This window comes from Panthera uncia (genome assembly GCF_023721935.1).
Source record: "Panthera uncia isolate 11264 chromosome A3 unlocalized genomic scaffold, Puncia_PCG_1.0 HiC_scaffold_12, whole genome shotgun sequence".
NCBI classification, from domain to species: Eukaryota; Metazoa; Chordata; class Mammalia; order Carnivora; family Felidae; genus Panthera; species Panthera uncia.
Window position 1 is genome coordinate 28,475,865 of NW_026057579.1, and position 26,954 is coordinate 28,502,818.

Below are 26,954 nucleotides of genomic sequence, written 5' to 3' on the forward strand. Positions count from 1 at the left end.
GTGCACATCTGAGCCACGTGGCTGTTTGTGGCAAAGCTGGGGAGAATGCTTTCCCCCATGTGTGTCCCTCTGTAACATTCAGAGAGTTTCATTTCAGAGAATTTGTCAGACAAGACACCCCGAAAGACTCTTACAAACACCAAGAGTGCTAGCTGAAATATAAAAGCAAAAACACAACTTTTAAAATAAATGGGTGATGGGGTGCCTGGATGGCTCAGTCGGCTGAGCATCAGACTTTGGCTCAGGTCATGATCTCACAGTTTGTGAGTTCGAGCCCCATGTCGGGCTCTGTGCTGACAGCTCAGGGCCTGGAGCCTGCTTCGGATTCTGTGTCTCCCTCTCTCTGACCCTCCCCCATTCATGCTCTGTCTCATAAATAAATAAATGTTAAAAAAAATTTTAATAAAAAATAAATAAACAAAATAAATGGGTGAGTTTGTCAGAAAGCGGAAGAAACCCTGAATCTTGGCAACAGACAGGAGAATTTGTGGAAGAAGCAGTGAGGTCATCAGCTGCTTTAAGGATGAGTTTTGACTTCAGGGCAGATGATAGAGGTGTGGTGGGATAGAGAAGCTGGGGTCAAAGCCTCAGGCCCGTGAGGGGAGGGGATATGGAGTATCCATCCGTCTACATGACCTGTGATTAGCAACACTATTACAATAAAATCTCCTAAACCAGAGGCAGAAAGCAAATGAACTTGTCCACTCAGCCTGGAATCTGAGTGGATATAAAAGTTTCCTTTGAGAATTTGTGGTCACAGTTGGCCTGAACTTACAGTATTTGTAACATCTGAAATAATTCAGAATCTTAATTTAAAGTGGACCCAAGTCCCACAGGCGCCTTGCAAAAGTGAAGGCAAGTCTTCCCAGGGGAAGGCACCATCCAACCCAGGTTTCAGAAAATGCTCACAGAATGGATTCCAAAGCATATGAGCAAACAGTAACACACACACACACACACACACACACACACACACACACACGCATGCACGCACGCACACACGATGCATAAAGAACCAAGTCACCATGAGCAAGAGTCAGCAGGAAATTTTAAAAAGGTCCTTAAAGACTTTAGGTATTAGAAATATCAGGTAGAGAATACAAATTATGTTTGATGTATTTCTAAAGGTAGGATTTGGAACATAAGAAGTAACAAACTAACAAAATGGCCAGCATACTTGATTTTTAAAAGACAATGAGTTCCAGAAATAAGATATCAGTAGTAATTGAGATTAAAAACCTGGTTGGGGCGTGCCTGGGTGGCTCAGTCGGTTAAGCATCCAACTTCAGCTCAGGTCACGATCTCCCAGTTCATGAGTTCGAGCCCCACGTCAGGCTCTGTGCTGACAGCTCAGAGCCTGGAGATGGATTGGGATTCTGTGTCTCCCTCTCTCTGCCCCTCCCCCACTCATGCTCTGTCTCTCTCCCTCTCTCTCTCTCTCTCAAAAATAAATAAAAAAATTTAAAAACCTGGTGGGATGGTTACACATAGATTAACCTGGAAAGTGAACTACAGTGGACTGGATGAGAGATAGAAATTATACTGAATTCAGAACAGAAACACAAAAAAGAGATACAAGGTGGGAGAGGGAAGTTGTGACAAACAGAGGCTATAAAAGTCCATCATGCACATAGACCAATGGAATAGAATAGAAACCCCAGAACTAGACCCACAAACGTATGGCCAACTAATCTTTGACAAAGCAGGAAAGAACATCCAATGGAAAAAAGACAGTCTCTTTAACAAATGGTGCTGGGAAAACTGGACAGCAACATGCAGAAGATTGAAAATAGACCACTTTCTCACACCATTCACAAAAATAAACTCAAAATGGATAAAGGACCTGAATGTGAGACAGGAAACCATCGAAACCCTAGAGGAGAAAGCAGGAAAAGACCTCTCTGACCTCAGCCGTAGCAATTTCTTATTTGACACATCCCCAAAGGCAAGGGAATTAAAAGCAAAAATGAACTATTGGGACCTCATGAAGATAAAAAGCTTCTGCACAGCAAAGGAAACAACCAACAAAACTAAAAGGCAACCGACGGAATGGGAGAAGATATTTGCAAATGACATATTGGACAAAGGGCTAGTATCCAAAATCTATAAAGAGCTCACCAAACTCCACACCCGAAAAACAAATAACCCAGTGAAGAAATGGGCAGAAAACATGAATAGACACTTCTCTAAAGAAGACATCCGGATGGCCAACAGGCACATGGAAAGATGCTCAACGTCGCTCCTTACCAGGGAAATACAAATCAAAACCACACTCAGATATCACCTCACGCCAGTCAGAGTGGCCAAAATGAACAAATCAGGAGACTATAGATGCTGGAGAAGATGTGGAGAAACGGGAGCCCTCTTGCACTGTTGGTGGGAATGCAAACTGGTGCAGCCGCTCTGGAAGACAGTGTGGAGGTTCCTCAAAAAATTAAAAATAGACCTACCCTAGGACCCAGCAATAGCACTGCTAGGAATTTACCCAAGGGATACAGGAGTACTGATGCATAGGGGCACTTGCACCCCAACGTTTATAGCAGCACTCTCAACAATAGCCAAAGTATGGCAAGAGCCTAAATGTCCATCAACTGATGAATGGATAAAGAAATTGTGGTTTATATACACAATGGAGTACTACGTGGCAATGAGAAAGAATGAAATATGGCCCTGTGTAGCAACGTGGATGGAACTGGAGAGTGTGATGCTAAGTGAAGTAAGTCCTACAGAGAAAGACAGATACCATATGTTTTCACTCTTATGTGGATCCTGAGAAACTTAACAGAAACCCATGGGGGAGGGGAAGGAAAAAAAAAAAGAGGTTAGAGTGGGAGAGAGCCAAAGCATAAGAGACTCTTAAAAACTGAGAACAAACTGAGGGTTGATGGGGGGTGGGAGGGAGGGGAGGGTGGGTGATGGGTATTGAGGAGGGCACCTTTTGGGTTGAGCACTGGGTGTTGTATAGAAACCAACTTGACAATAAATTCCATATATTGAAAAAAAATAAAAGTCCATCATGGCTCTCATGACAATGGTGAACAGGCAATATTTGAAGATGTGATGACCGAGAAATTTCCTATATGTGATTAAAACAAATGAATGGATCAGGGAAGAAATGATATCCCAAACTTCTGAAATTACTCTTCATGAGACAAAGTGAGATAGGAACTCAGTATGTAGTGTGTGTGTGGCATACATGTGGATGGATGTGTGTGTGTGAGTGGCATTAGCTAAATGATTATTGTACCATTTTATTCAAGTGGGAGGATTTTCTCTTTATTCTGGTCTATGTTTTCTTACTATTCTGTTCTTCCCTGCCTCAAAATGATAGTTTTTAAAATTTCCTTTATTCCATTTTCTAGTTTGGAAGATATGGGTCTTCTTTCTTTTTTTTTAAATTATTTTTTTAAAAGTTCATCGACTTATTTTGAGAGAGACAGAGACAGTGCAAGTGGGGGAGGGGCAGAGAGAGGGAATCCCAAGCAGAGTCTGCCCTGCCAGTGCAGAGCCCGAGGTGGGGCTCCAACCCACAAACCCGTGAGACCATGACCTGAGTCAAAACCAAGAGCCTGATTCTTACCTGACTGAGCCACCCAGGTGCCCAACTTTTTAAGAAAATATATAATATTTTAATATATTATTAATATTTTAATATAATAAATCTAAAGTTATTTAGTATTAAATCCTGCTCCCAAATTGGAAAGAACTTTTCCACACTGTTTATTGGACTTCCTTTTCCCATTTCCCTTGGTCGAAAATTGCAAACTTACGTTTCTCAACTTTTATTATAAAAGTTTTCATACATAGAAAGTTGAAAGAATTTTACAGTGAGCATTCATATTCCTACCACTGAGATTCTATCATTAATATTTCCACAATTGTGTTATTACATCTCTCCATTTATTTAGCTTCAATCCATCCATCACTTTATCTTATTTTTTGATGCTTCCGAGTATATTACAGATCATCTACCTTTGTTTTTAAAGTTTCTTTATTTTGAGAGAGAAAGTGTGGGTGGGGGAGGGGCAGAGAGAGAGGGAAAGAGAATCCCAAGCAGGGTCCACGCTGTCAACAAGGAGCCTGGCACAGGGCTCAATCCCACAAATTGTGAGATCATGACCTTAGCTGAAACCAAGAGTTAGATGCTTTAATTGACTGAACCACCCAGGCTCCCCTACCTTTGTTTTTAAACCAAATAAAAGAAAATAGCTCGTCCTACTAGTAAGTCAATATTGACTTATTTACTAATATAAATTAATTTATCTAAATTAAATACATTTAATGTATCTTTTTTGTTTTACCAATTTATTTGCTCACCTCTCACACTTGCTGCTTATGTTTGTGTTTGTCACTGTATGTGGGTCTGAAAGGCCTCTTCCCAAGTTGTCGTTCCATATGATTTGTGAGCAAGGAAAATGGGGGTGGGGGGGAATGGCCTGTGTGAATTGTGTAGCAAATTGGAGTAAAGGATCTTTAACTAAAGGGCTGGAGAGTTTTTCTTAACTGATACCATTTATGAACTTTATGATGTCTATTTGGCTGCCAAGAGATGTTATGGCAGACTTAGAATAGTTTTAGAAGAGTAAACTGGGTTTCTGCAAGTTTTCTGGAGGAAATAGAATGTCTTGAGTTGCACTCAATATTATTTTATTATTACGACTACAATTCTCTTCATAAAGAGCTAGTTTACCATTCAGTCAAGCACAAATGTATGACACCTATTACAGGTTAGCATTTAAGTGTCTAAATTCAATTCTATGCAATTTCAAATTAAAAATGGAAGCAACTTCATGTGATGTATTAATCTGTTTGATTTTTAATATGCAGAAGCATAAAGGGTTAAATGCTGAATCGTTAATGGCTTTTGGAATAATAGGCTTTTCAGCTGATAGAAACTACAAAATGAATCTATCAGTTAATGATCGCTCTACATGGAAAAATTAATAGGAAAAAAATGATTCCTTTACATAAGATATTGTTACATAACTTTTGTCTGGTTCTAAGGTAGAAATGTCTATGGCTATCAGCATAGTGAAGGGGAATTATATTTTAGTTCATCTGAGGTGTAATGATATGATGTGAGGGTAGGAAGAAACAAAAAAAAAATTTTTTTAAGTAGGGTTCATATCCAGGGTGGCACCCAATGCAGAGCTTGACCTTATGACCCTGAGATCAAGACCTGAGCTGAGTCAGATGCTTAACCAACTGAGCTACCCAGGCACCTCAGAATGAAAAATTATTTCCTGTTTTTTACCTTCCCCTCAACAAAGGCTTATAAAAACATCAGATTGCTTCTTTTTAAAATGCCTATCTTGGAATTGTCTCAATTTTTATTTCAATCTTACTTCTTAGCAGCTCACAGAGTTACTATCTGTGTTAGTTATTTGGAAAACATAATGTGCTTTGAGAATAAATTATTCATGATTTAAACCATCTTCAAACCAGGCCTGGACTCTCAGCTAAATGAAGAAGTGTTGGATGATCATGGTAGCATTTGGCAAACAAAGTCTAATACACAATATATTTACTTTCCCTAGCGACAGAACAGGTTGACAATATTCCCATTCCACATGTTAGTACTTGTCATCCAAAACAACGCATTTCCACTTTCAACCATCTAAGGGCTCCATCTATACCCTGGGTGATGTGCTATGGTGTGGGGAAAAGTGCACAGGATCAAGACCTGATGAAGTGTGTTTGAATTTTGGATCTGTTGTGATCTAGGATTGCTCTGACCTTCAGTTTTTCATGAGGATGAGAGTTTTATAAGCCATGAATACTATCAATGTATTCATGCAGTAATACCATGTATATATTATTAATAACTCAGAAGCAGCATTGCAGATATCCATATAGTAAATATAGATTCTAAATTAGATAAATCTGCAAGTTCAGTTGGTAGAAATGTTGAAAGACGTGATTTTAATGTGTTGAAATTCAACTCAAATTAACTTAAGACGAATGCACTGGCTCACTTAGCTAGGAAGACAGGAGTACACAGATGTCACTTGTTTCAGGCATGTTAATATCAAATGAAGTCTTTATCTCTTTTGTTTTGTTTTGTTTTGTTTTGTTTTCATTCTCATTGGCTTCATTGTCTTTCCATGCAGATAGGGTTTTGTGTGTGGTAAGATGACTGCTAAAACTCCCAATTTGTGTCCTTCAAACTCTGTGATCCAAAAAAGAAAGGTGCTTTTTCCTCCATTTCCATTTTAAATTCTTCCTTCCATCCATCCATCCATCCATCCATCCATCCATCCCAGGGAAGAATTCTCCACCCAATGCTTGAGGTCAGAGGAATGGGGCTCTCTGAGATATGGATTGAAGAGGCAGAGTTTGGGGATCGGCAGCCCCACTAGAATTACATGACTTGAGTGAAGGGAGAGCAATTGAAACAATTATCCAAAAGCTAAAAGCTGGGCAGACGTTCTGGAGAACAGTATGGCGGTTCCTCGACAAACTAAAAATAGAACTACCCTACTATCCAGCAATTGCATTATTAGGTATTTACCTCAAGGATACAAAAATACAGATTCAAAGGGGTACATGCACCCCAATGTATATAGCAGTATATAGCAGCATTATCAATAATAGCCAAACTATGGAGAGAAACTAAATGTCCATTGACTGATGAATGGATAAAGAGGAGGTGATACACACACACACACACACACACACACACACACACACACAATGGAATATTATATTACTTGGCGATCAAAAAGAATGAAATCTTGCTATTTGCAACAATGTGGGTGGAGCTAGAATGTATTATATGCTAAATGAAAAGAGTCAATCAGAGAAAGACAAATACCACATGATTTCACTCATATGCGGAATTTAAGAAACAAAACATATGGGAAGGGGGGCAAGAGGAGGAAGGGAAACTAACAAGAGACTCTTAAAGGTGGAGAACAAAATGAGGTTTGATGGAGGGAGGAGGGAGAGGGATGGGCTAGATGGGTGACAGGGATTAAGAAGGGCACTTGTTATGATGAGCACTGGGTGTTGTATGTAAACAATGAACCACTGAATTCTACTCCTGAAACCAATACCATACCATATGTTAACTAAAATTAAAAACAAAAAAAGAATGGTCGCTGTCACTACGTCAGTCACACTAAGAGAATCAGGAAAAGAGTCTTGCTGTGCTTATGAAATACACACACCCTCTTCACTCTATCACAACTCTCTTGCTCTAAATTAGTGTGCCCATCATCTTAGTTTGCCCAGGACAGTCCTGTTTCATGCCTGTTTTCCTAATAGAATTATTAAAATTATATCTTTTCATTCTCGAAGTGTCTCAGTTTGGACAATCAACCAGACAGTTACTGAAAATCAATTAGCAATTCGGCTCGAGCCCCCCATCTGTCTTAAATCATCCTGATCCTTAGACTCAGCTGAACTTTGATTTGAACTTTGATCACTTCTCTGCCTTTCTTGTCCACCCCAGTGTCTGATGCTCTACACTTGGAGCTCTTCTCAGGACATACAGGACATATTCGTTCCATTTTCTTTCCTTTTAGTGGTCACCTCACTTTCTCTTTCCTGGGCTTTTCCAGATATTAAGTAGTGATGAAGAGGGCTTCATAACCTGCCTATCTATCTGCTCAGAGCATCTCTGGGAGCGGAATTTCCCCTCTGGAAATTGCTCCGAGTTAAATGTACAGTCAAATAATGTAGTTTCAGCCCATGCTCTTTGTTTCTTCAGAATAGAGGCTTGCATGGATCACTTAGGCATGGCCTTATGTTTCCTGTTCTGTTGTATATGCTCGGGCAAGTGGGGTCGGGGTGACGATGGATAATGCAATTAATACAGTGCGATGGTGCCAAAAGAAACACATTTTCTTGGTGATATGTTTGCACTTGTTCTCTTCACACACCAGCTGAGAAGGAAGCACCTGTGTCAGCTTGGCCAGGAGCCCCCTGGCTGCTTGTGTGCTGGATCAGGTGGAGGTCGTGAAGGGCATGGATGAGACAGAAAGCAATCTCATTCTCTGTCCAAAATACTCGGATTCGATAGGGAGGAGTGGATAGCCCTGGTGCGCAGACTTGGGAGAGGGCAGGACCGAGGCCGTGCAAGTTCAGGGACCACCCTCACTATGCGTTCTGAATAAATGGAGCTCCTACCCCTTTGTATTCTATTGCATACAACATCTGCATGCACATGTCTGGTGTCTGCTGCTCTGAAGAAAAGTACTTAGGGGGAAACAACATGTAAAAAAAGGTTTGGGGGGAAGTTTTTCACTTATTCAACAAGTAATGTGTATTTTGTCTTGCGCTCTGTGCCAGGTGCTGTTAACATATTCTGGGGGATGTAGCAGGGATGTGTATAGTGTGTGTGAGATGACAGAAAATACATGTATTGATCTCTGCCCCTGGTTCCTAGCACAGAGCTCCTAACATCCTTATAATTTCTTAAATGATAATACTAGGAGTATCTCTTGTTCTAATATTTGTCTTTGACTCTGTCCCTAATCCAGGCCTCCTAAAACTTTGTAAATTCCTAAGTGATAAGAGCACGAGGAGTGTCTTTTGTTCTAACAAAAGTAAGTCTGAGTGGGCCCCTGGATGACTCCTCAATGGCAGCTGGTCACGAGAAAGACCAAGCTATGATTAGAAACTTGGAATTTTCGGCCCCATCCTCCATTCTTCAGAGAGAGGAGAGGAGCCGGAAATTGAATTGAATTAATAATTGATCATGCCTCATGAGGAAACCTCTGTAAAAATCTCAGTAGTCAGGGGATTGGAGAGTTTCCAGGCTGATGAATACAACCACACTGGGGGGGGGCGGTGATGTACCCCAACTCCAGGGGAACAGAAGCTCCTGCACTCAGAACCCTCTGAGATCTCGCCCTATGTGTCTCTTCATCTGACTGTTCATCTGTATCCTTTATCATATGCTTTAACAATCTGGTAAACCGAGGTGTTTTCCTGAGTTCTGTGAATTGTTCTAGCAAATTAATTGGACCTGAGGTCTTTGGAGTCTCTGATCTATAGCTGGTTGGTCAGAAGCACAAGTGATAAGGTGCTCCAATGGCATAATTGGTTAGCATGCAGTACTTACACAGAAGCACAGGTGATACCTTGGGCTTGCAACTGGCATCTGAAGTGTATGTTTGGGAGTGTGTGTGTGTGTGTGTGTGTGTGTGTGTGTGTGTGTGTTGGACAGGGGTAAGTCTTGTGAGATTGAGCCCTTAACCTGTGGAATCTGATTCTATCTCTGGTTTGATAGTGTTGAATTCTTGGAGACTTTGCTGGTCTGAGAATTGCTTGATGGTGTGGGGAAAAACCTCTGCACATTTAGTAACCAGAAGTGTTGTGTGTGAGTAGGAGGCTCGCAGGGAAGACACACGTAGTAGGGAAGAACTGGATTTTCCCTACACAAGTGAAAAGCTGAGTTTTTTCCATTTTAACATCTTTATGCATATAGTAGTGCACTCTGTTATGGCGGAGTCTACATTTTAGTGAATGGGGACAGACAATAAACAAATACAATAAAACATACAGCATATAGCGTTTTGGGTGATAAGTGTTATGGAAAAAAGCAGAGAAGGTTAAGGGAGATCTACAGTTCAGAGCAGGTGGTTGCAAATTTAAAAACAAGCAATCAGAATAGGCTTCAGAGATAAGGTGACATTTGAGCAAAAACTTAGAAATAAGGGAGAGACACAGACAAATATCTGGGAGAAAACCTTCTAAATAGAGGGGACAGCCCATGTAAAGTCCCTGAAGAGGAAATGTGCCTGGTGTGTTCAGAAGGAGTAAGGCCCCTGTGGCTGAAGGTGGTGGGAGGAGGGGGGAGGAGCAGGAGAGGAGAGGAGAGGCAAGGGGAGCTGGTAGGTGAAATAGGGCAGGCTTTAAGGTCATTTAACTTGGAAATAAATGGGAGGCCTAGGCTTCCCAGCTGAGGCTTTTAATTGCATTATTGCCTAACGCATCTTGATGGATATTGTGCAATTTAATTCCTGCAGGAAATGTTCAGTATTTGTGTTTCTTTTGAATGTGAGACAGGCTAATTCCTTGCACACTGTACATTCATTAGGTTTACAATAAGCTCTGCTTTCAAGTACAGGGCTTTCCACATAGAGGCACTTGTTAAATGAATAAATGAACAAATGAGGCTGGCATTTTAGCTCCCTCCAAGTAGGTTCTCGATGTATTATTGCAAGTTTCTTGCCTCCATGCCCTTTTCTCACTCGGGCTCTATTCAGCTGCCTGTGCTCTTTCAACTGTATATTTTTCTGCCTGTCTTTGCCCATCCCATTTCCGCTTGCTTGAGATGCTCTCCCCAAACCTTCTTAATTCTGCCTAATATTAAAGACCCAGGACAAGCTCCACTTCCTCCGGGAAGCCGCTCCAGACTCTCTGAACTTTGTTGCCTTTTCTGAGCTCCTACAGCATTATTCGTCTGACAGCAATCATTGGTTTAGTATCTACCGAGTTGCATCATTTTTGGTGTTTATTAAAAAAAAACCAGTTTGCACTCTTTCTATGCATTTGCCAACAAATACACAAATGAATGTTAGCATCTTAGGAAGATACTTTCACCATTTTTGTTTTATAGAAGCTGGCTGGATACGAGGGGCTCAGACTTGGCGCATCTGACGCAGATTAATAAAGAAGCAGTGCACCGGGACCAGGACCTAAATCGTACTCCAGACAAGCCAAAGTCACCGTCCTTCCTGTTCATTAAAGGGTTAATCTAGCACTTCCTTTCCACGCCCAGCTCCACGCCCAGCTAACTCCACCCCTCCCAGGGAGTCTTAAGCAGCCGCGGTGCAGGAAGCTTGTCCTTGGCGGGATGCCGTAGTGGCCCTGGCCCGGTGGCTCAGTTGCCCCGCGAACATGGCGGCCTCCGAGTCAGCGCCGGCGGTGAATCCAGGCACCGCGGAGGCTGAGGAGGAGACGATTCTCTATGACTTGTTGGTCAACACCGAGTGGCCCTCGGAGACAGAAGTGCAGGTGAACCAGGCCCCTCCAGAGCTGCGGCCAGCATGGCGCGGACGCTGTCCGGGCAGAGCCACGTAAACTAGAGCCACGTAGGGGAGTGGAGCTGGGTGGGAGGGGGAGCAAGGTTCCGCCGCTTGTACCGTCGCCTTGGCAACGGCACCGCGGGCTAGCTGGGGTCTGGTTCCGCTAAAGCAGGGGTACCTGAGATCCCTCCTGGGCTCCCAGTTCTGTTGTCGGGATAGAACCTCGGGCTCTGGGTCTCAGTTTCATTGTATTTGGAGGGGAGGCACAGCGTTGGGACTCCAGGGTCCTGCTGTCTGGACTCTGGGTGGTCCTTTCAGGAAGGCGAGGCAAGAGCTGACCAGGGCTGAGCCTCATCTGCAGCGGGAGAACTTTCCAGGACCCTACAGTCATCTCAGCAGCTGGAGGGCCGCCACTGAAACCTTTACTCCTCCGTGGGGCTGAATTGCGCCCATTCTTGTGTACTTCAGTAAAGAAGCATTTACTGTGCTTGTATGTCCGTCCGTGTCCCAAATACTGTGTTGGGCGCTGGGCGTAGGAAGGTGAATAACTTTTGTGGTGCCTGCAGTCTAGACTGGGGCCAGTCCAGTAAACCTTTTTCATCACTTAGCGTAATTGCGCTGTGCTGGTGGTGTGAACAGAATGCTGCCAGAGGGAAAAGTGAGGAGGTGCTGATCCGCAGTTAGGTTTCCTGCTAAAGAAGGGGTTCTAGAGGTTGGTAACCTGCATTGGACCTTAGGGTCTGCAGTCATTCCTTAGAGAGGGGCCTCTCAGCGCAAGGTGAATAGTAGGGGCCAGGAACCCACATTTATTCAACACATTTTTTGAGTGCCTAACTTGTGCCAGTCATTGTTTTCGACTCAGAGGATGCAGCAAGGGCCAAAAGGACTTTTATTAAAATCAGGCAGTCCCACCATATGAATTCTTTTTTCACACCTTTCCTGGGTGTTTCTTTACTAGAGAAACTACTCATTTTCTTATAAAGTTTGTAGTTTTTCTTTAACCTCCTTCCCCCTTGCAGTTTCTGCTTGTCTTGAATAATGTATTTTTTAGGCTGGCAGAGATCTGCATACATACTACTGTTTTTCGAGTACAGTATTTACTTAGTTGATGTTTGTCTTGAACAAAGTGAATATTGTAGGTCCTGCAGCTAGGATGTTGTTGCTGCTGCTATTGGTTGAACAAATACTGGTTTTCACTGCGTAGCACCCAGTGGTTAATTACAGGAATGTTTCAGAATGCTTAACATTTTAAATTGATTAAAAAAAGCACAGTATCAGCTTCCATTGAAACCTCTGAGCACTTTTTTTTTTTTTTTTTTTTTTTTTTTTTGGTTCTATTGATTTCAGCTAACTTCAAGCTCTTGGAAGGGCAATTGCATCTGATTCATCTTTATAACCCTCCCCGGGACCAAATTGTGTCTTAACTGCAAAGCGGATAATCGGTTCATGTTTGTGGAATGGAATCATTTTTCTGTGCTTTTAAGACCTATCTGTCTGCCCTTACTGCTCCTTCCTTAACAGTACATGAGTGCGTTTTATTCATTATTTGTTGCTTCTGCTATTGTTTACCCTACTCGGTTTAGTCTATACTTAAGGAACTATTTAATACAGCAATTGTATATCCGTGTGTTAGTGGGATTTCCTCTGTGGGCCTGCAACAAATAATAAGCTTGCCTCCAAGATACGAGTTTATTAATCCGTATGACCACTTTTCCAAGCAAAACTTAGGCCACTGTAACCCACCCAAATAGCCCGTGCTGGACTGGCAGCTAGTATGGTCTTGGGCTGGTGTTTTGATGTTTGGTGTTTGAGGGGCACTTGGGTGGCTCAGTTGGTTAAAGGTCCGACTTCAGCTCAGGTCATGATCTTGCAGTCTGAGTTTGAGCCCTTCATCGGGCTCTGTGCTGACGAGTCAGAGCCTGGAGCCTGCTTCAGATTCTGTGTTTCCCTCGCTCTCTGCCCTTCCCCAACTCATGCTCTGTCTCTGTCTTTCAAAAATGTATAAATGTTAAAGAGAAATTAATTACGTGATGTTTGGTATTTGACTTTCCATCTTGAATCTTTGTATTCCCTAGCAAAGTTTGTGCTGACAAATGCCTATAACTCCACTGTGCTCAGTTTTGCTCCCACTGTTTTCAGTCCTGCTTTTCCTTCTTTTGTCTCTGAATAGTAGTTTTTAAATACTGGTAGCTGTACCCTGTACTGAGCATTAGCAAAAGAATATAATTTTACATGTTGTGTCAGTATCACAAGAAAATTCTCAAACGTAATACATTTTTCTTTCCAATTGCAGTCTAGAGGCAACAGAAAACATGGTGCATACTTTATCATCACCAAAGCAATTAGAGGTAATGTAGCTTATTTATTTTTCTCTATATAATGATAAGAGCAGATGATTTTTTTCCCATTTCATTTGTAACTTTATTGTTTTTGAAACTTTAGGAGTTTTAAAAATGTTCTTTAGACTTATAACGGAAAGCCTGATAAAAGTGAATAGCATACATGTTACCTGAATTTAATTTTTTATATGTATGCATATTAATTACGTATGATATATGGGTATATAGGTGTATATGCCGATATATGTGTGCATACACACATTTTTAATGCAGTTGAGAGCTAAAATATGGCTTAACTTTAACCCTTATGAATGTATTCTAGAAGAAATGAAGAAAATCAAATCCAGTATGGGTCCCAGAGAGTCTAGACATTGAAAGTGAAAAGACAATGACCAGCTGTTTTAAGTGGTTTACACGATATTTCTGCTACATCTGGCCAGAGTTCTTCAGATTAAATATTTTATCAACCAGAGCATTCATGTAACTGCTGACAGAGTTTATGTATACATACGAGCTCACGGTATCAGAGCAAGTCTTCAGCACTTGTTTCTAAGCTGGTGCTATGGGGACTTTATGTACATTTATTGATACAGTCCTTTACCACACCAGCAAGGTAGGTACTGTTATGACTTCGTGTTTTTAGATGAGGAAACTTGCCCAGGATTATTCATTTGGAATTTGACTGCATGTCTTTCTGCCTCCAAAGCTCATCCTCATAACGCTGGTGAATTTGGGCTACTTACACAGAGAAGATTCAGTTTCAAAGGAGTCGAGTACTTGAAATTAACTATTTTATCTCCTGATAAAGATTATTTTCTGATACAAGCGCTAGCATTTTCAGTTTTCATTGTGACTAATGTTTTGAAATTTTGAAAATTTGGAAAATGTACCCAGGTGATAAAATTCATTTAGAGAAATTTAGAGAATATGGAAAACCACAAACTTGAATGAACAATTTCTCATTTTACCACCCAGAGAAAACCTGTTGCCCTTCAGATCTTTTTTCATTGATACACATCTACATGTTCACACACACATACACGTTTTATTTTTTTTTAATTTTTTTAATGCTTATTTATTTTGAGAAAGGGGGTGTGTGTAAGCAGTGGAGAGACAGAGAGAGAGAGAGAGAGAGAGAGAGAGAGCGAGAGCGAGAGAGAGGGAAGCCCAAGCAGATTCCACAGTGTCTGCACAGAGCCTGATGTGGGGCTCGATCTCACAAACTGTGAGATCATGATCTGAGCCGAAATCCAGAGTCGGACGCTCAACTGACTGAGCGACTCAGGTGCTGCCACACATACACATTTTGATAGGATCATATAAAACATTATTTGTCAATAGGATAGTTAACCTTAAAAATAAAACTGTCAGTTATTTTACCAGTAAAAATGGGTTTATTCAGGAATAACAGAATTGCAATTCAGGGCATGCAAGTTACAGCAAAACTACAGCCAAGTTCAACAGAGGAGGGGAACGTTATTTTCTGGAGGAGGAAGAAGTTGTGAGAAGTTGTTTTGAACTAAAAAGCCATTGGAGAAAAGCGTTCTGGGTGATGATGGTTTCTCATTGCCCGAATTGCAGAGGTAGTCGATTTCTTATTGGCGATGTGACAGTACCTCTCTTCCTTGTTGGGGCCTGTAACAGGATATTTTCTTGTTGATGACTCTTCTGTTGAGGTCTGATGCTTCTTCTTGTAGTTAATGTCAAGTGGTACTGCTCTCCCTTCTGGCCTCCTGACTCGACTTAAGTGAGGTGTCCCTTTATTTTCAGTGTGTTAGAGATTTGTGTCTGCTTGACTTCTGCATTTTAGGTATTATTTTTTAAAATCTTTGCTACAAAATATAATAGTATCTTAATTTTTGTACAAATATTTTGGTTTTAAAGGGTGGTTACTGTGACTTCTGTATGGTTTTATTAAAGCCTGTTAGGTGAAATTTACATCTCAGACCACCTTTACTTTTTTTATACTGTTAGAAAATCCTTCAAAGTTTTGAGGAACAAAAACTTGGGCCTTAATATAAAAAAGTACATGATCTTATAAAAGTTACAGTGCGTATTAGATTATATTCCCTTATTTTAAGAATTTTGTTCTACATATTTTGTAATGACTCAGCAGTATGTTTTAGGTTTATTGTCGATGAAGCTATTGTGAAAGTGATTCCTAAAGAATAGCTGATTCACATTTGGTTTTGCTATTTTTATTACAGATCGTTTATTATTTTTACGCCAATACATCTGGTACAGGTGAGTGTCGCTTCAGAGAATAGTATGAATGTCAAATACAAATATTATCTTATTTATGATTTGAGTTTTCAGAATTGAATCCCAGATTGTGATACAGATGCTGATGTTCCGGTGAATAAAATAGACCTTCTCAAACATTTGATATAGTGACAAGGTAGCTCAGTTGACTTAGGGTAATTTTTGTTCCTTAGTCCTTATTAAGAATATCTCAGGATGACTTCTGCTTCTCTGAGTATTCTCAGCCTTATCTTGAATGCCCACATGATGTGTCTGTAGCTTGGGGATCTTTTTAAGAACAATTTTGCTTTTTACTGGATCAACAACTCTTGTGATCAGTATTCAGTTGCTGTGCATGGGGGGGCAGGGGGTCCTTTATGTTTCTGTTCTTGGGGACTTTTTCGTTCTTTTTAGTGTTAAGGATGTTTTAGGAATGGTGCAAGTTTTCAGCCTTAAAAGAAACAAATGATCATTCTGACAAATGATACAGTTCTGCTCTTAGATAGGTATATAGGGATTGTTTTATAGATTTATTTAACACAGATTTTTTTTTTTTTTTCCTTAAGGACATTTAATCTTAACCGCTCCAGAGATAAAGAGACCTTTAGCTCTTCTCTAGGATTAGCTCTGATGTTTTTATGCTTTGTGTGTGTGTGTAAATTTAATCTTGTTTTTTAGGGGGTGTGGAGTATGATAGGGTAAAGAGATGAGAGTGGAGGGAGGGGCAAGGATGGGAGAGGAGTTTAGAAGTAGGCTATTTTTTCCTGAGCTCACTGGGTGATCTAGCTTGCTAGTCCTGAACATCTTTGGGAAGTGTGGGCAGAAAATATCCAGTATAGGCCAGTGCACCTTGAAGCGATTGTCTAATCTTCTGGAGGATATGTTTTGTTACTTTCATAAGTAACGTGAAGTTAACTGAAAAAAGTTCAGTTTTTGCTCTTTCAGTTTATGGTAATTAAAACTAAAGGTTTTGGGGCCAATATTTGTTTCAAGTGGCTTTTTCTTTTAAAGTTTTTTTTTTCCTCTTTTAAGTATGAAATATTACAAACAGAATTATAGATACTGTAAGTTATAACAGGTTTATTATATTATCTACTTGTGTAGGCACATATGCCTACGTGTGATTTAGGCAGTTGTTTGCTCCAGATCGCCTTCTCTCTCTTTGTGCAAAATGTTACAACTTGAGGTGCCCCCCCCCCCTTCCCTTGGGAGGATGGATATTCTTCTCTTCCATCTGTTGATGTTATCACTCACATGCGTGTTTCCTATCTTTGTTACGGTATTTCTGTAACTACCATGGTATTAAATGTTTTGTGTTTTAGAAATGAATGCAAGTACACTGAACATATAGTACTGATATATATGTATATATATATTTTTAACTGGTTTTAAAGTTTATTTATTTTGAGAGAGAGCGAGAGAGTGTGTGCGAGTGGGGGAGGGACAGAGAGACAGGTAGAGAGAGGATCCCAAGTGGGTTCTAAGCCACCAGGAGCCCCATTACTGACATATTTTATTTATTTATCTAAAACAAGTATTGTCATTTTATCTTGTTTTTTAAAAATTTTTTTTGAAAGAAGGAGCAAGTGAGTGAGCGGAGAGAGAGAGAGAATGAGGAGAGCGAGAGAGAAGTGGCTTCAGCTCATCCCATGTGGGATTTGAACTCACAAACCGTGAGATCATGACCTGAGCAGAAGTCAGATGCTTAAAGACTGAGTCACCCAGGCGCCCACCGATATATTTTAATTATCTTTTTAGCCTACTTTTTTTGTTTTCTATTTTACACAATTTTTGTTTTGTTCTTTTTGTTTTTTTTCTTTCACTAGCTTGTTTTCTTTATTCTTCTTTTCCACCTATTGTCTTGATTTCCTCCTGTGTCACTCTTGCTTTGTTGTATCTGCTCACGCACCCACGGTGGATCCTTCCCTCCTGTCTTTTGTGAATGATGTTAGTATGAGTTTCCGCTTAGCTACTCTTGCACCACTTGAGTGAATTTGACATTGCGGTCTGATCTTGCATGTAGTAAAGGCTTGGGGTTTTGTTTTTTCACAGGGGAGTTCATTCCCATGCCCCCACAGACCAAATTCTAGACTGAGATGAGCTTCTAGAACACCCTCCCCCCCTCCCCCGGGGCCCTGGGTAGGCTCAGGCTCTTCCGTCACTCAGTGCAGTCTCTGATGGGTGCTGGCCTTCTCAGGAGTCTCCCTTCCAACTCCTGTTCTCCCTGTGCCCCGCGGCTCATTTTCTGTCCCAGGTGTTCCCTCCTGATTTCATATCTGTAGCCAATTCTAACTTTAAGTTCCTTTTTCATTTCTAGTGCTTGGAGATTTCTCTTTCTTTCTTACGAAATTTGTTACCGTTGAGTCAGAATTTCTGGGCAAGCATAGAAGGAAGGGTTTCTTACAAGCTCACCTCTGCTATGTTACTGGCATCCTCCATAACCTTTCCTTAGAAAGCTTGTAACATTTATACTTTTGAATATACCACCATGTTTTTCTGGAAAAAGAGTTATGTATCTGGTCAGAAGTTTCAGATAAGCAATTAGTAACTTTGGGTTTTAGGTTTGCCCATATTCGAATTTTATATTTTAATGGAAAAAAAATCCTCTCTTGTTATATAGATCTGTATGCTTTTTATAACATTTATCTACTTATATGTATTTTTTCTGATTAGATTTTAAGTTAGTTAATGTGTTGTTTCAGCCCTGTGCCTTTTTTGCTCCCTGATGGACTGGTTCGCTTGGTTAATAAACAGATACATTGGCATTTGGTACTTGCAAGGTAAGGTATTAAAAATTGATACAGTTTTCTTTAGTGGGGTTAGCACTTCAGTTTCGTTATGGATATTGGGGTCCTTTTGTCTTGCATTCTTGTTTGTTTTTTATTGTATATAAATTCCTTTTACATATTGTTACATATTATTTGTGTCTCTTCAATGAATTCCGCTGTATTGAATCACTTTGTGCACACTTTGGTACCTTTTATGCTCGTTTAATTTTGAGGTCAAAAGTTGGATAATTGAAGGTGTGAAAAAGATAAAAAAAATTTTTTAACTTCTTAGAATAATTTCATCTTTGAAGACGGCTACAAATATTCACGTAATTTTTTTTTTCCCCCTCTCTATGAAAGCAATGGAAAAATTTTGGCTGCTGTTCAAGATCAGTGTGTGGAGATCAGGTAATTGTTAATATTACTCCTATTCAGAATTTTCCCTTGAGAAAATTTTCCTTCATTTATGGGAACTAAATTTTTTGAAGGGCTTATTTAAAGGGCTTTTGCTCTTAACTCCCATAATTTTGTGGGTTGGTGTCAAACGGCAACTTCTGCCAATTACAGGACAAAGGACGCTTTGTTAGAGTCACATGGTCTACTTCCCCAGATCCCTCTCTTCTCCCTTGGGCAGTTGTACTTTTTCAGTAGACCAGGCACATCTTCAGAACTCTGGGAGTCACTCTTGGTTGACTGGTCACTGCTAAGTCCACTAAAACAGATGCTCAAGAAGGTATTGAAAAAGTAGGGGCCGCCTTGCTCTGTTGGCCTAAAGCTGTGCGTGGAACGTGAGTCTGCAAGACGAAGAGTACGTATTACTTGAGACCAGTGATAGTCTCTGTCCTTTTGAGACATTCGTCGGTATTATGTACACATCTGAAAGTCTTCTCTAAGCTGAGCTTTTCATGTACTTTATTTTTAAGTAATATATCAGTTGTGAAAGAAGTAGCAACAACAGAAAGTAACTCAGGAAAACTAGTTAATTTTTTTTTTTTTTTTTTTGGAAATTAGCACTAGCAGACTAAATGTGTTGAACTTCTAAAATTCGAGGCTACTTCTTTCTGCAGGCAAGGCCTGACTCTTGGTTTTCTTTTTTTTTTTTTTTTTTTTAATTTTTTTTTTTTCAACGTTTTTTATTTATTTTTGGGACAGAGAGAGACAGAGCATGAACGGGGGAGGGGCAGAGAGAGAGGGATACACAGAATCGGAAACAGGCTCCAGGCTCCGAGCCATCAGCCCAGAGCCCGACGCGGGGCTCGAACTCACGGACCGCGAGATCGTGACCCGGCTGAAGTCGGACGCTCAACCGACTACGCCACCCAGGCGCCCCCTGGTTTTCAAAAAATAAGTAAGGAGATCAAAATTTTAGGATATCGGTCAAAACTTTTTACCGATACTTCATTATTTTTGATTAAACATAGTATAACGTGCATTCAGTTGTTCCCACCCTGGTGCTAGCTTTTTGTGCAGTTTCTTTCTTTTTCCAGTTATTCAAACAGAACTGGACCCCTCACCTTTTTGGGGAGTGGACAGAGGGCTTGCCCCCATTGGGGCATTGACTTCAGATGGGGAGGCTTTGTTTTGTGATCCCTCTTGAAATCCTCAGGATGGAGAGGATTGGCACTAATGACAGGCTTTCAGAACTACATTGTTTGGGGCGCCTGGGTGGCTCAGTCGGTTAAGCACCAGACCTCGGCTCAGGTCATGATCTCATGGTTCGTGGGTTCAAGCCCCACGTGGGGCTCTGTGCTGACAGTTCAGGGCCTGCAGCCCACTTCAGATTCTGTCTGTCTCTCTCTCTCTCTCTCTCCCCCTCCCCCGCTTGTGTGCGTGTGTGCACTCTCCCCCTCCCCCTCCTCCTCCCCCTCTCCATCTCTCCCTCCCCCTCCCCCCCCCCCCCGCCCCCCGAGAAAGAAACATTAAAAAAAAACTGCATTGTTTAATTTGGCATGGCTTTAAAAAACAGACCCTTCTTTTTTTCACAGCATCAGTGAGCGTCAAGCTGGCACAGTTTTGAACTTGGCACTGCTGGTAGAAATGGGTTCGCACTTGCTCTCCGTGTGCTGTAGTGACGTGAAATCTGTCTGAGATGTGTACTTGTGGTGTGACTGTACAAAAACAGCGGTTAGTTGTCAAAACCTCCATCTTTCTCCCGTGAAATGAGAACATCCGTGGAATGATTTTAGGTGTTAGGGTCAGAATGTGCGTGTGGGGATGGGATTGATATTTGGGCCAGTGAAGAGGAGTTTGACCGGGGGTCTCTAGAACTTGTTGATAACATTTTTGAAGAAAGGAATAAAAAAATCATTTGTTTTTATAAAAGGATTTGCTACTGGATTGGTAGAGTGTAAAATATTTATAAAACTTGTACATACATCCAGCTCTAGGAATTCATTCATGTAGGTGGTGATCGAGATGAGGGGCTGAGGGAGGATTTCCAGGCAGCTGAAGTGATGCTCATCGAAATCTTGGTCATCTGGTCTGTAATTTGCAAAAGCTTTTGGTCACATTAGTGTATCTGGGGACTCTTATGTGGTAGAGCACGAATTCCACCAGGAAGCCTTTCAGGAACATACTCCCTATGGATCCTCCCCTTTATGCTCCTGAAATAATCAACACAGTACTGTACTTTGTGATAAGATAACACCAATGACGTTGGGCACCCTTGCAAGTACTTCACAGGTGTTAATTCATTTCATCCTTGCAGAAGCCCCGTGAGGTAGCTTTTGCTATTTTTCTCCATTTTAGAAATGAGGAAGCTGACACAAATGGTTAAATTTCTTTCTTGAGGATTTGAAGTCTGCTGTCCCAGCTTTGGTCTTCCTGCTCTTATCCAGGAATGTATACTACCTTTTGGTCACGTTGTTTAGCCATGTATGCTTGTATTTTTACACGTGGGTTTCCCCTGGTCTAGTTAGCACCGCTGCTTTGCACAACCCCAGGGTTGTCCTTTCCTCAAAATTCAGTGTGAATGGGCTCTGGTGTCTGCGAGGCCACTGTGTGTCTTGGAAGCAGGCCCTGTCTGTTTTCCCGAGCACTGGATATTTCCTTGAACATAATCGGTGCTTCGTTGATGTTTGCTGAATAAGTAAGGTGTTTGCGAGTGGGACAGAGGCAGCAGACGCGGGGAGTGCCTCACCGGGTATAGTCCGCTGACTGCTCAGCCTTGGCAGTCTTTTCCTTCTGCTGAATTAACAGACACACACAGTTTGTAGGGACCTGAAAGGAGAGTCTGAGCGAAGATGTGGAGTCATCATTAAAGAAAAAGGGGTGGGGTAGATCCTCAAAGTAAACCCTGTGAACGGTGGCCGAACCTGAATACTTAAGACCTTTGTTCTTGCTCTTCCACGTGTATTTTGTACTCCGGTGTGAAGAACACGTCCGATGCAAGATTGGCGCCGTCGTGATAGGAGTAGGCCGCTGGCGTTCGGGAAATACTGTTGATTGTATTAGACTATGAGTGGTAACTCTAGTGTCTGGGGTCCTTATTCGTTACTTGGAAGCAGTCATAAATAGCAAATGGCAGGGAAAAAGATGGAAAGCTGAAACACATGTTAGTTTTAGTTTAGAGAGAGCCCTGCCTTTTGTAAGATCGGACTAGGGCCGCTGTGTGTGTGTGTGTGGTGAGTGGCAGGTGGCCCCAGTCACTTGCTCTTATCTGGCACACCTAACCTGCTTGTGTGCGGGGCTCCCGTGGATGAAAAGTGACTTGTTGTGAATTGCTACTTTAATCTGTAATTTGGCAGTAAGTAGGTATTATGTGGCTAATGTGTGTTTCCTTTTTTCCTAAATAACGAAGTAACAATTTCTTATGATTATGGGCTGTTATAAATATGGGAATAAGGAACCATCACAGAACCCAGTAAAAAGCATTAAAATAAGGGACTCTTCTAAAAAAGGCACCCGCCCCCAAATTTGCTTAAGTGAATACATTTGCGAAGTTTTGACAAAACCAAATTTATGTCTCTCTCCTTCACCTTTCTCAGCGAAAGAGCAATTATTATTTGTGATGATCTGTATTAAGGATGAAAGAAATGAACACTGACTTAGGTCTAGTTTGTGCTAATTTATGCATAATGTCTTCTTTAATCCTTCCCTAAGCAATGAAGGTGATATTACCCATCCCATTTTGTTGAGAGGAAGATGAAACTCCTATTAAATATTTTGTCCAGGTTACCCAGATAGAGCTGAAATCAGGTCAGCTTCACTTCAAAGACCATGTTCTTCTGTCTTCCGTGTGGAGGCTGAATAGTCAATTTCTTGAGGAAGTTTATTAACATATTTAGAATTGGCTTTTGTCATAATACAGTATCTTAATAAACAGCTAAAAATATTAGTGTTTAAAATTTGTTTTAAAAGTAATGCTTAGTCACTTTACCAATATTAGAAAATAGTTAAGTATTCAAGAAAGAAGAACTACAAATTACAGTTCAGCCAAATGTTGTATGTTCTTTGGAATTTTTCTGTGTGTGTGTGTGTGTGTGTGTATGTGTGGGTAATACTTAGTCTAACATACTCTGCATTCTATTTGATATGTCTTCTCTTGATAAGTTTTGAAAATTATGAGCATCTTTCCATGTCACATATAGTAATTGCATAATATTTCATTGAGTGCAGTTGGCAAAGTCTAATCTTATACTGGGTACGTTTTTCTCTTTCATAAATTAGGCTCCATGAATTTCCTTGAGATCTGTGTGTATCTGTAATTATTTCCTAGAGATAACTTCATTATAGAAATTGAGGCAATGGATCAAATGACCGTAGACGTTAAGGTTTTAGATAATTGTTATGAAATTATTTTCTAGATGGTTTACCAACTTTTCATTTTTGAACATATAATAATTAAACTACTTAGGCATATATTTCAAGATCACAGATTTTAAATAGGTCACTGGTAACAAATATGGTCACTTATTAAAGCTATTTGATTTATTAAAAGCAAGACCTTTTTTTTTTCCTCTTAAAATGTTTATTTTTGAGAGAGAGCGGGGGAGGGGCAGAGAGAGAGGGAGACAGAGGATCCGAAGCTACACTGCCAGCACAGAGCCTGATGTGGAGCTCGAACTCACGACCATGAAATCATGACCTGAGCTGAAATCAGAAATCAGATGCTTACCCGACTGAGCCAGCCAGGTGCCCTGATCTTTTTTCTTAAGTGATTTAAACTTTGTAATATGATACAGACCATGGCTCGTGACCAAAATCAATCTGTGGAGCTTTAAAAAAACGTTGTTTCTTGGATCCCGTTCCGTATTTGCTGAATCAGAATGTTTGGGGAGGGGGCCAATGTCTCTATTGTATTAAAAGACCATGCTTAATCTCATTCTTGTATTGCCGTATTCTAGGTATAGCTCCATTTCTGGTGAAATAAGGTTGGGAGAAAATGTCGCCAACGAAAGGGACTTGTTTGAGCACAAATCCATGTCTGAGAGAAGGACTGGTTTGGTGTTGTGCGGACAAGTTGTCTCTTGTATCATTTTTGTGGGGTTTCATAGTGCGACAAAATATGTTGTGATGGTGAAACTATTGGCTTAATTTTACACATATTTTGCAGGTCCGCAAAAGATGATTTTACATCCATTATTGGGAAATGTCAAGGTAAGAGTTTCCAAAATACTTACAAAATGGAAGTTTCAAAGTTGCAACAGTTAAGAGTATTTCTTAAAAGTCAGAATAGATGTTAAATATTAACAAAGATTGTTGTGACTTTATTAAATACTTTTAAAACATCTTAACTGATTTCTCTTACTGTCTTAAAATGTTTTGCTTAGTCCATTTTGGACCATTTTGAAGAGATTTGAAATTGAAGCTGTTTTTAAAATAAAAGTCTGTGCGAGTTTTGGGATAAAGTATTTGTGTCCCTAATCTTTGTTTTGTTTTTTTTTTTTTTGACTTTTTAAAAATCTTAATCTCTACATTCAGTGTGGGTCTTGAAATCATGACCTCGAGATCCAAGAGTCACATGCTGTACTGACTGAACCAGCCAGGCACCTCTAGTCTTTTATTTTGAATTCAATGCAAAAAAATGTATAAGTCAAGTGTTGGAATTTACTCATTCTTCTGGTGACGTATTCAACACCAATTACTATCCTTTATGTACATGAACCATTTTGCGGGGTACTAGGGATATGACTGTGAGCAAAAAGTCACTGTCCCGTACCTCATGAGGTATATAGACACTCAAAATAGAAGTACAAACTGTGACAAATCTGATGAAGGAAAAATACAGAGCAGAGTGAGAGTTTAACCGGGGCTGTGTGACAGGATTGTTAAGAAAAAGCGACTTTGGAAATCAGCCTGAAGGATGTGTAGAAGAGTAGCCATGGGGCGTGTTTCTTTCTGCAGGAGCAGGAGGAAAAGGCAGAGGGAACCTTACAGGAAGAGAAGAATTAGGAGGACGCTAAATTAGGAGATAAATGCAACTACCACGTATGTTTTACTTGACCTGCAGGTCCACCTGTCTGACCTTGGGTGGGTTAGTTAGTGTAGTAGTTGTAGGAATGAGAACAATGGTAATCGTGGTTGTTGCGATGGTGACAACAAATATTTATAGTGTCCTTACTCTGTGCCAGCCACTGTATTTAGGGTTTCACTTACATTTTCTCATTTAGTTGGAAGAACATGGTATACATATTTTATCTTAAAGTAACATTAGGGTAAAATAGATCCTCGACAATGAAGGAAAGCTAGGAGAAGGAAGACATGAATAGTTTTGAAATCTACAAAATACTGGTTATATTGAGGATTTTCCCCAACTTCTCCAAAGAAATGCTTAAGCTCCTTGTCAGATGCACCCTCAGTAAGTGGCTCAGGGCGAGTTTCCTTCTCATTTTTGCCATTTTTGGCCATGCACATCGGTTCTGAAAATTAAAGATCAGATGTTTGGAAAACGTTTTCAGTTTTCATATGAATGGCAATATTCTGTTAGTATGTCAGAATTGCTCTAATAATTTTATAATTCCACATATGCTAGTAGGTAAGGTAGTAATAGAGTTCTTAAGGACTCTTGAGTTGAGTTGTCTTGACAAATAGTATATATTATAACTTAAAAGCAAATGTAACATTGCCTATTTGTTTATATCAACTTATTTCTCCTTCTTATAATCTGTTCTTTGGCTCTGTTCCCTAGATTGTCAATGATACTGTTAGCTGTACCAAGCCAGGAATCCTTTTTCCTTTTCTTTTTCTCCTCCTTTTCTCCTCCTTTTTTCTTCTCTGTCGTCTTTGACAAATATTTATTAAGCTGCTGCTGTGTGCCAGACACTCTTCCTGGGTGCTACATGTGAAGCGAGGAGTAAGCCTTAGACGACCTGGATTTAAGGGTTTGTAGTCCATCAGGGGAAGAGACACACAATTCACTGCAGTTGTAGTGAGGACACAGTGGGGAAGCATTGCCTTAGCTTAATGTCACCAAGCCCTGGGAACCTGTTAAAATATCTCTTGCCTCCATTTCTGCACTTCTGCCATCACAGCCCCAGCACTGGTTTTTAACATTTTCACTGTCTTTTTTTTTTTTTTTTTTTTTTTTAAAATAAGTCTCCTGACAAGGTTTTCTTCTGTTTGCCTCTCAACAGATCCACACTTCACACCAGATTCATTGCTCTTAAATGAGAATTCTGTCAGGTTACCCTTCAAATCTGGCTCCCCTGCTTTCTAGAAACATGACCTTGGATGTTACCGTACCTCTCTGAGCTTCAATTATCTGTAATATGGGCATAATACTATAGATTGGGTTATGGAAACATTATGAGCTAATATATGTAAAGCTCTTAGCTTAATGTCTGATGTATGCTAAGTACTTAGGAGACCTTAAGTGATCGCTTTTGCTACTGCTACCAGTACTGTTAATCTGCCTAAAATCTTTCATTTGTTCCCCACTGACTGTAGAGTACAGCTCATTTTTTTCTGACCTTTCAGTCTGTGTGTCCCTTAAGATCTCCCTGCCATACATCCCGTGTTCTAGCACAGAGCCTCTTGTGCTTTTCTAGCCCCCCCCCCCCCCCCCCCGCCCCGTGCTTTTCACACCTTGGTACAGATAGTTCCTTTTGCCTAGAAACTCTCACTTTTATATTTAATTAACGAGTCTTGCATATTTCAGTTCAGGCATCAGCTCTTTTGGGAAACCTCCCTCCCTGCCTGCTTCCTCCTCATTTGTGCATCTTTCTTAATGTTTTCCTTGGACTTGTTTGAACATGTATCACCATACATAGGCTAATCTGCTTTTTTCCCCTTAGTTGTTGCTATGCTTATCTGTTTCCCGGTTAGACTGTAAATTCTTTGAAGGCAGGGCTCCCATCTTATTCAGCTTTTTTTTTGTTCCTGGTGCCAAGCATGGTGTCTAACACCATAGTAGGCACACAGTTTTTGACCCTATCAAATAGGTAATGACACTTGAGAACTATTACAATAATGTTTGTAAGTTTGTGTGTGAACCAAGTATATTTGTCTATTTCCTGTGAGTTAGTTTTAGAAGTTCATGACTGTATATATATATATATATATATATATATTTATAATTTGTATGTAGAGAGAGGGAAGGAAGGAGAGAGAAAGAGAAAGTGAGACTGAGTGAGCGGGGCGGGGGGTGGGGGGCAGAGGAAGAGGGAGAGAGATTCTTATGCGGGCTCTAT

At 40.6% G+C, this 26,954-nt stretch overlaps 1 protein-coding gene across 3 annotated transcripts in view; it reads left to right on the forward strand.

Moving 5' to 3' along the window:
- The first annotated feature begins 10,770 nt into the window (after nucleotides 1-10,770).
- The window catches only part of NBAS (NBAS subunit of NRZ tethering complex), a 328,333-nt gene continuing 312,149 nt past the window's right edge, over nucleotides 10,771-26,954 (forward strand). The window contains exons 1-7 of one of the 3 annotated variants that reach the window (XM_049652503.1): nucleotides 10,771-10,965; nucleotides 13,270-13,324; nucleotides 14,718-14,816; nucleotides 15,523-15,559; nucleotides 18,259-18,336; nucleotides 18,685-18,732; nucleotides 23,879-23,922. In XM_049652503.1, the coding sequence (XP_049508460.1) occupies nucleotides 10,849-10,965; nucleotides 13,270-13,324; nucleotides 14,718-14,816; nucleotides 15,523-15,559; nucleotides 18,259-18,336; nucleotides 18,685-18,732; nucleotides 23,879-23,922 (478 nt within the window). In that variant the 5' untranslated portion in view covers nucleotides 10,771-10,848. The remainder of the gene's footprint in view (nucleotides 10,966-13,269; nucleotides 13,325-14,717; nucleotides 14,817-15,522; nucleotides 15,560-18,258; nucleotides 18,337-18,684; nucleotides 18,733-23,878; nucleotides 23,923-26,954) is intronic. The other 2 variants (XM_049652501.1, XM_049652502.1) reach the window with 2 other exon arrangements.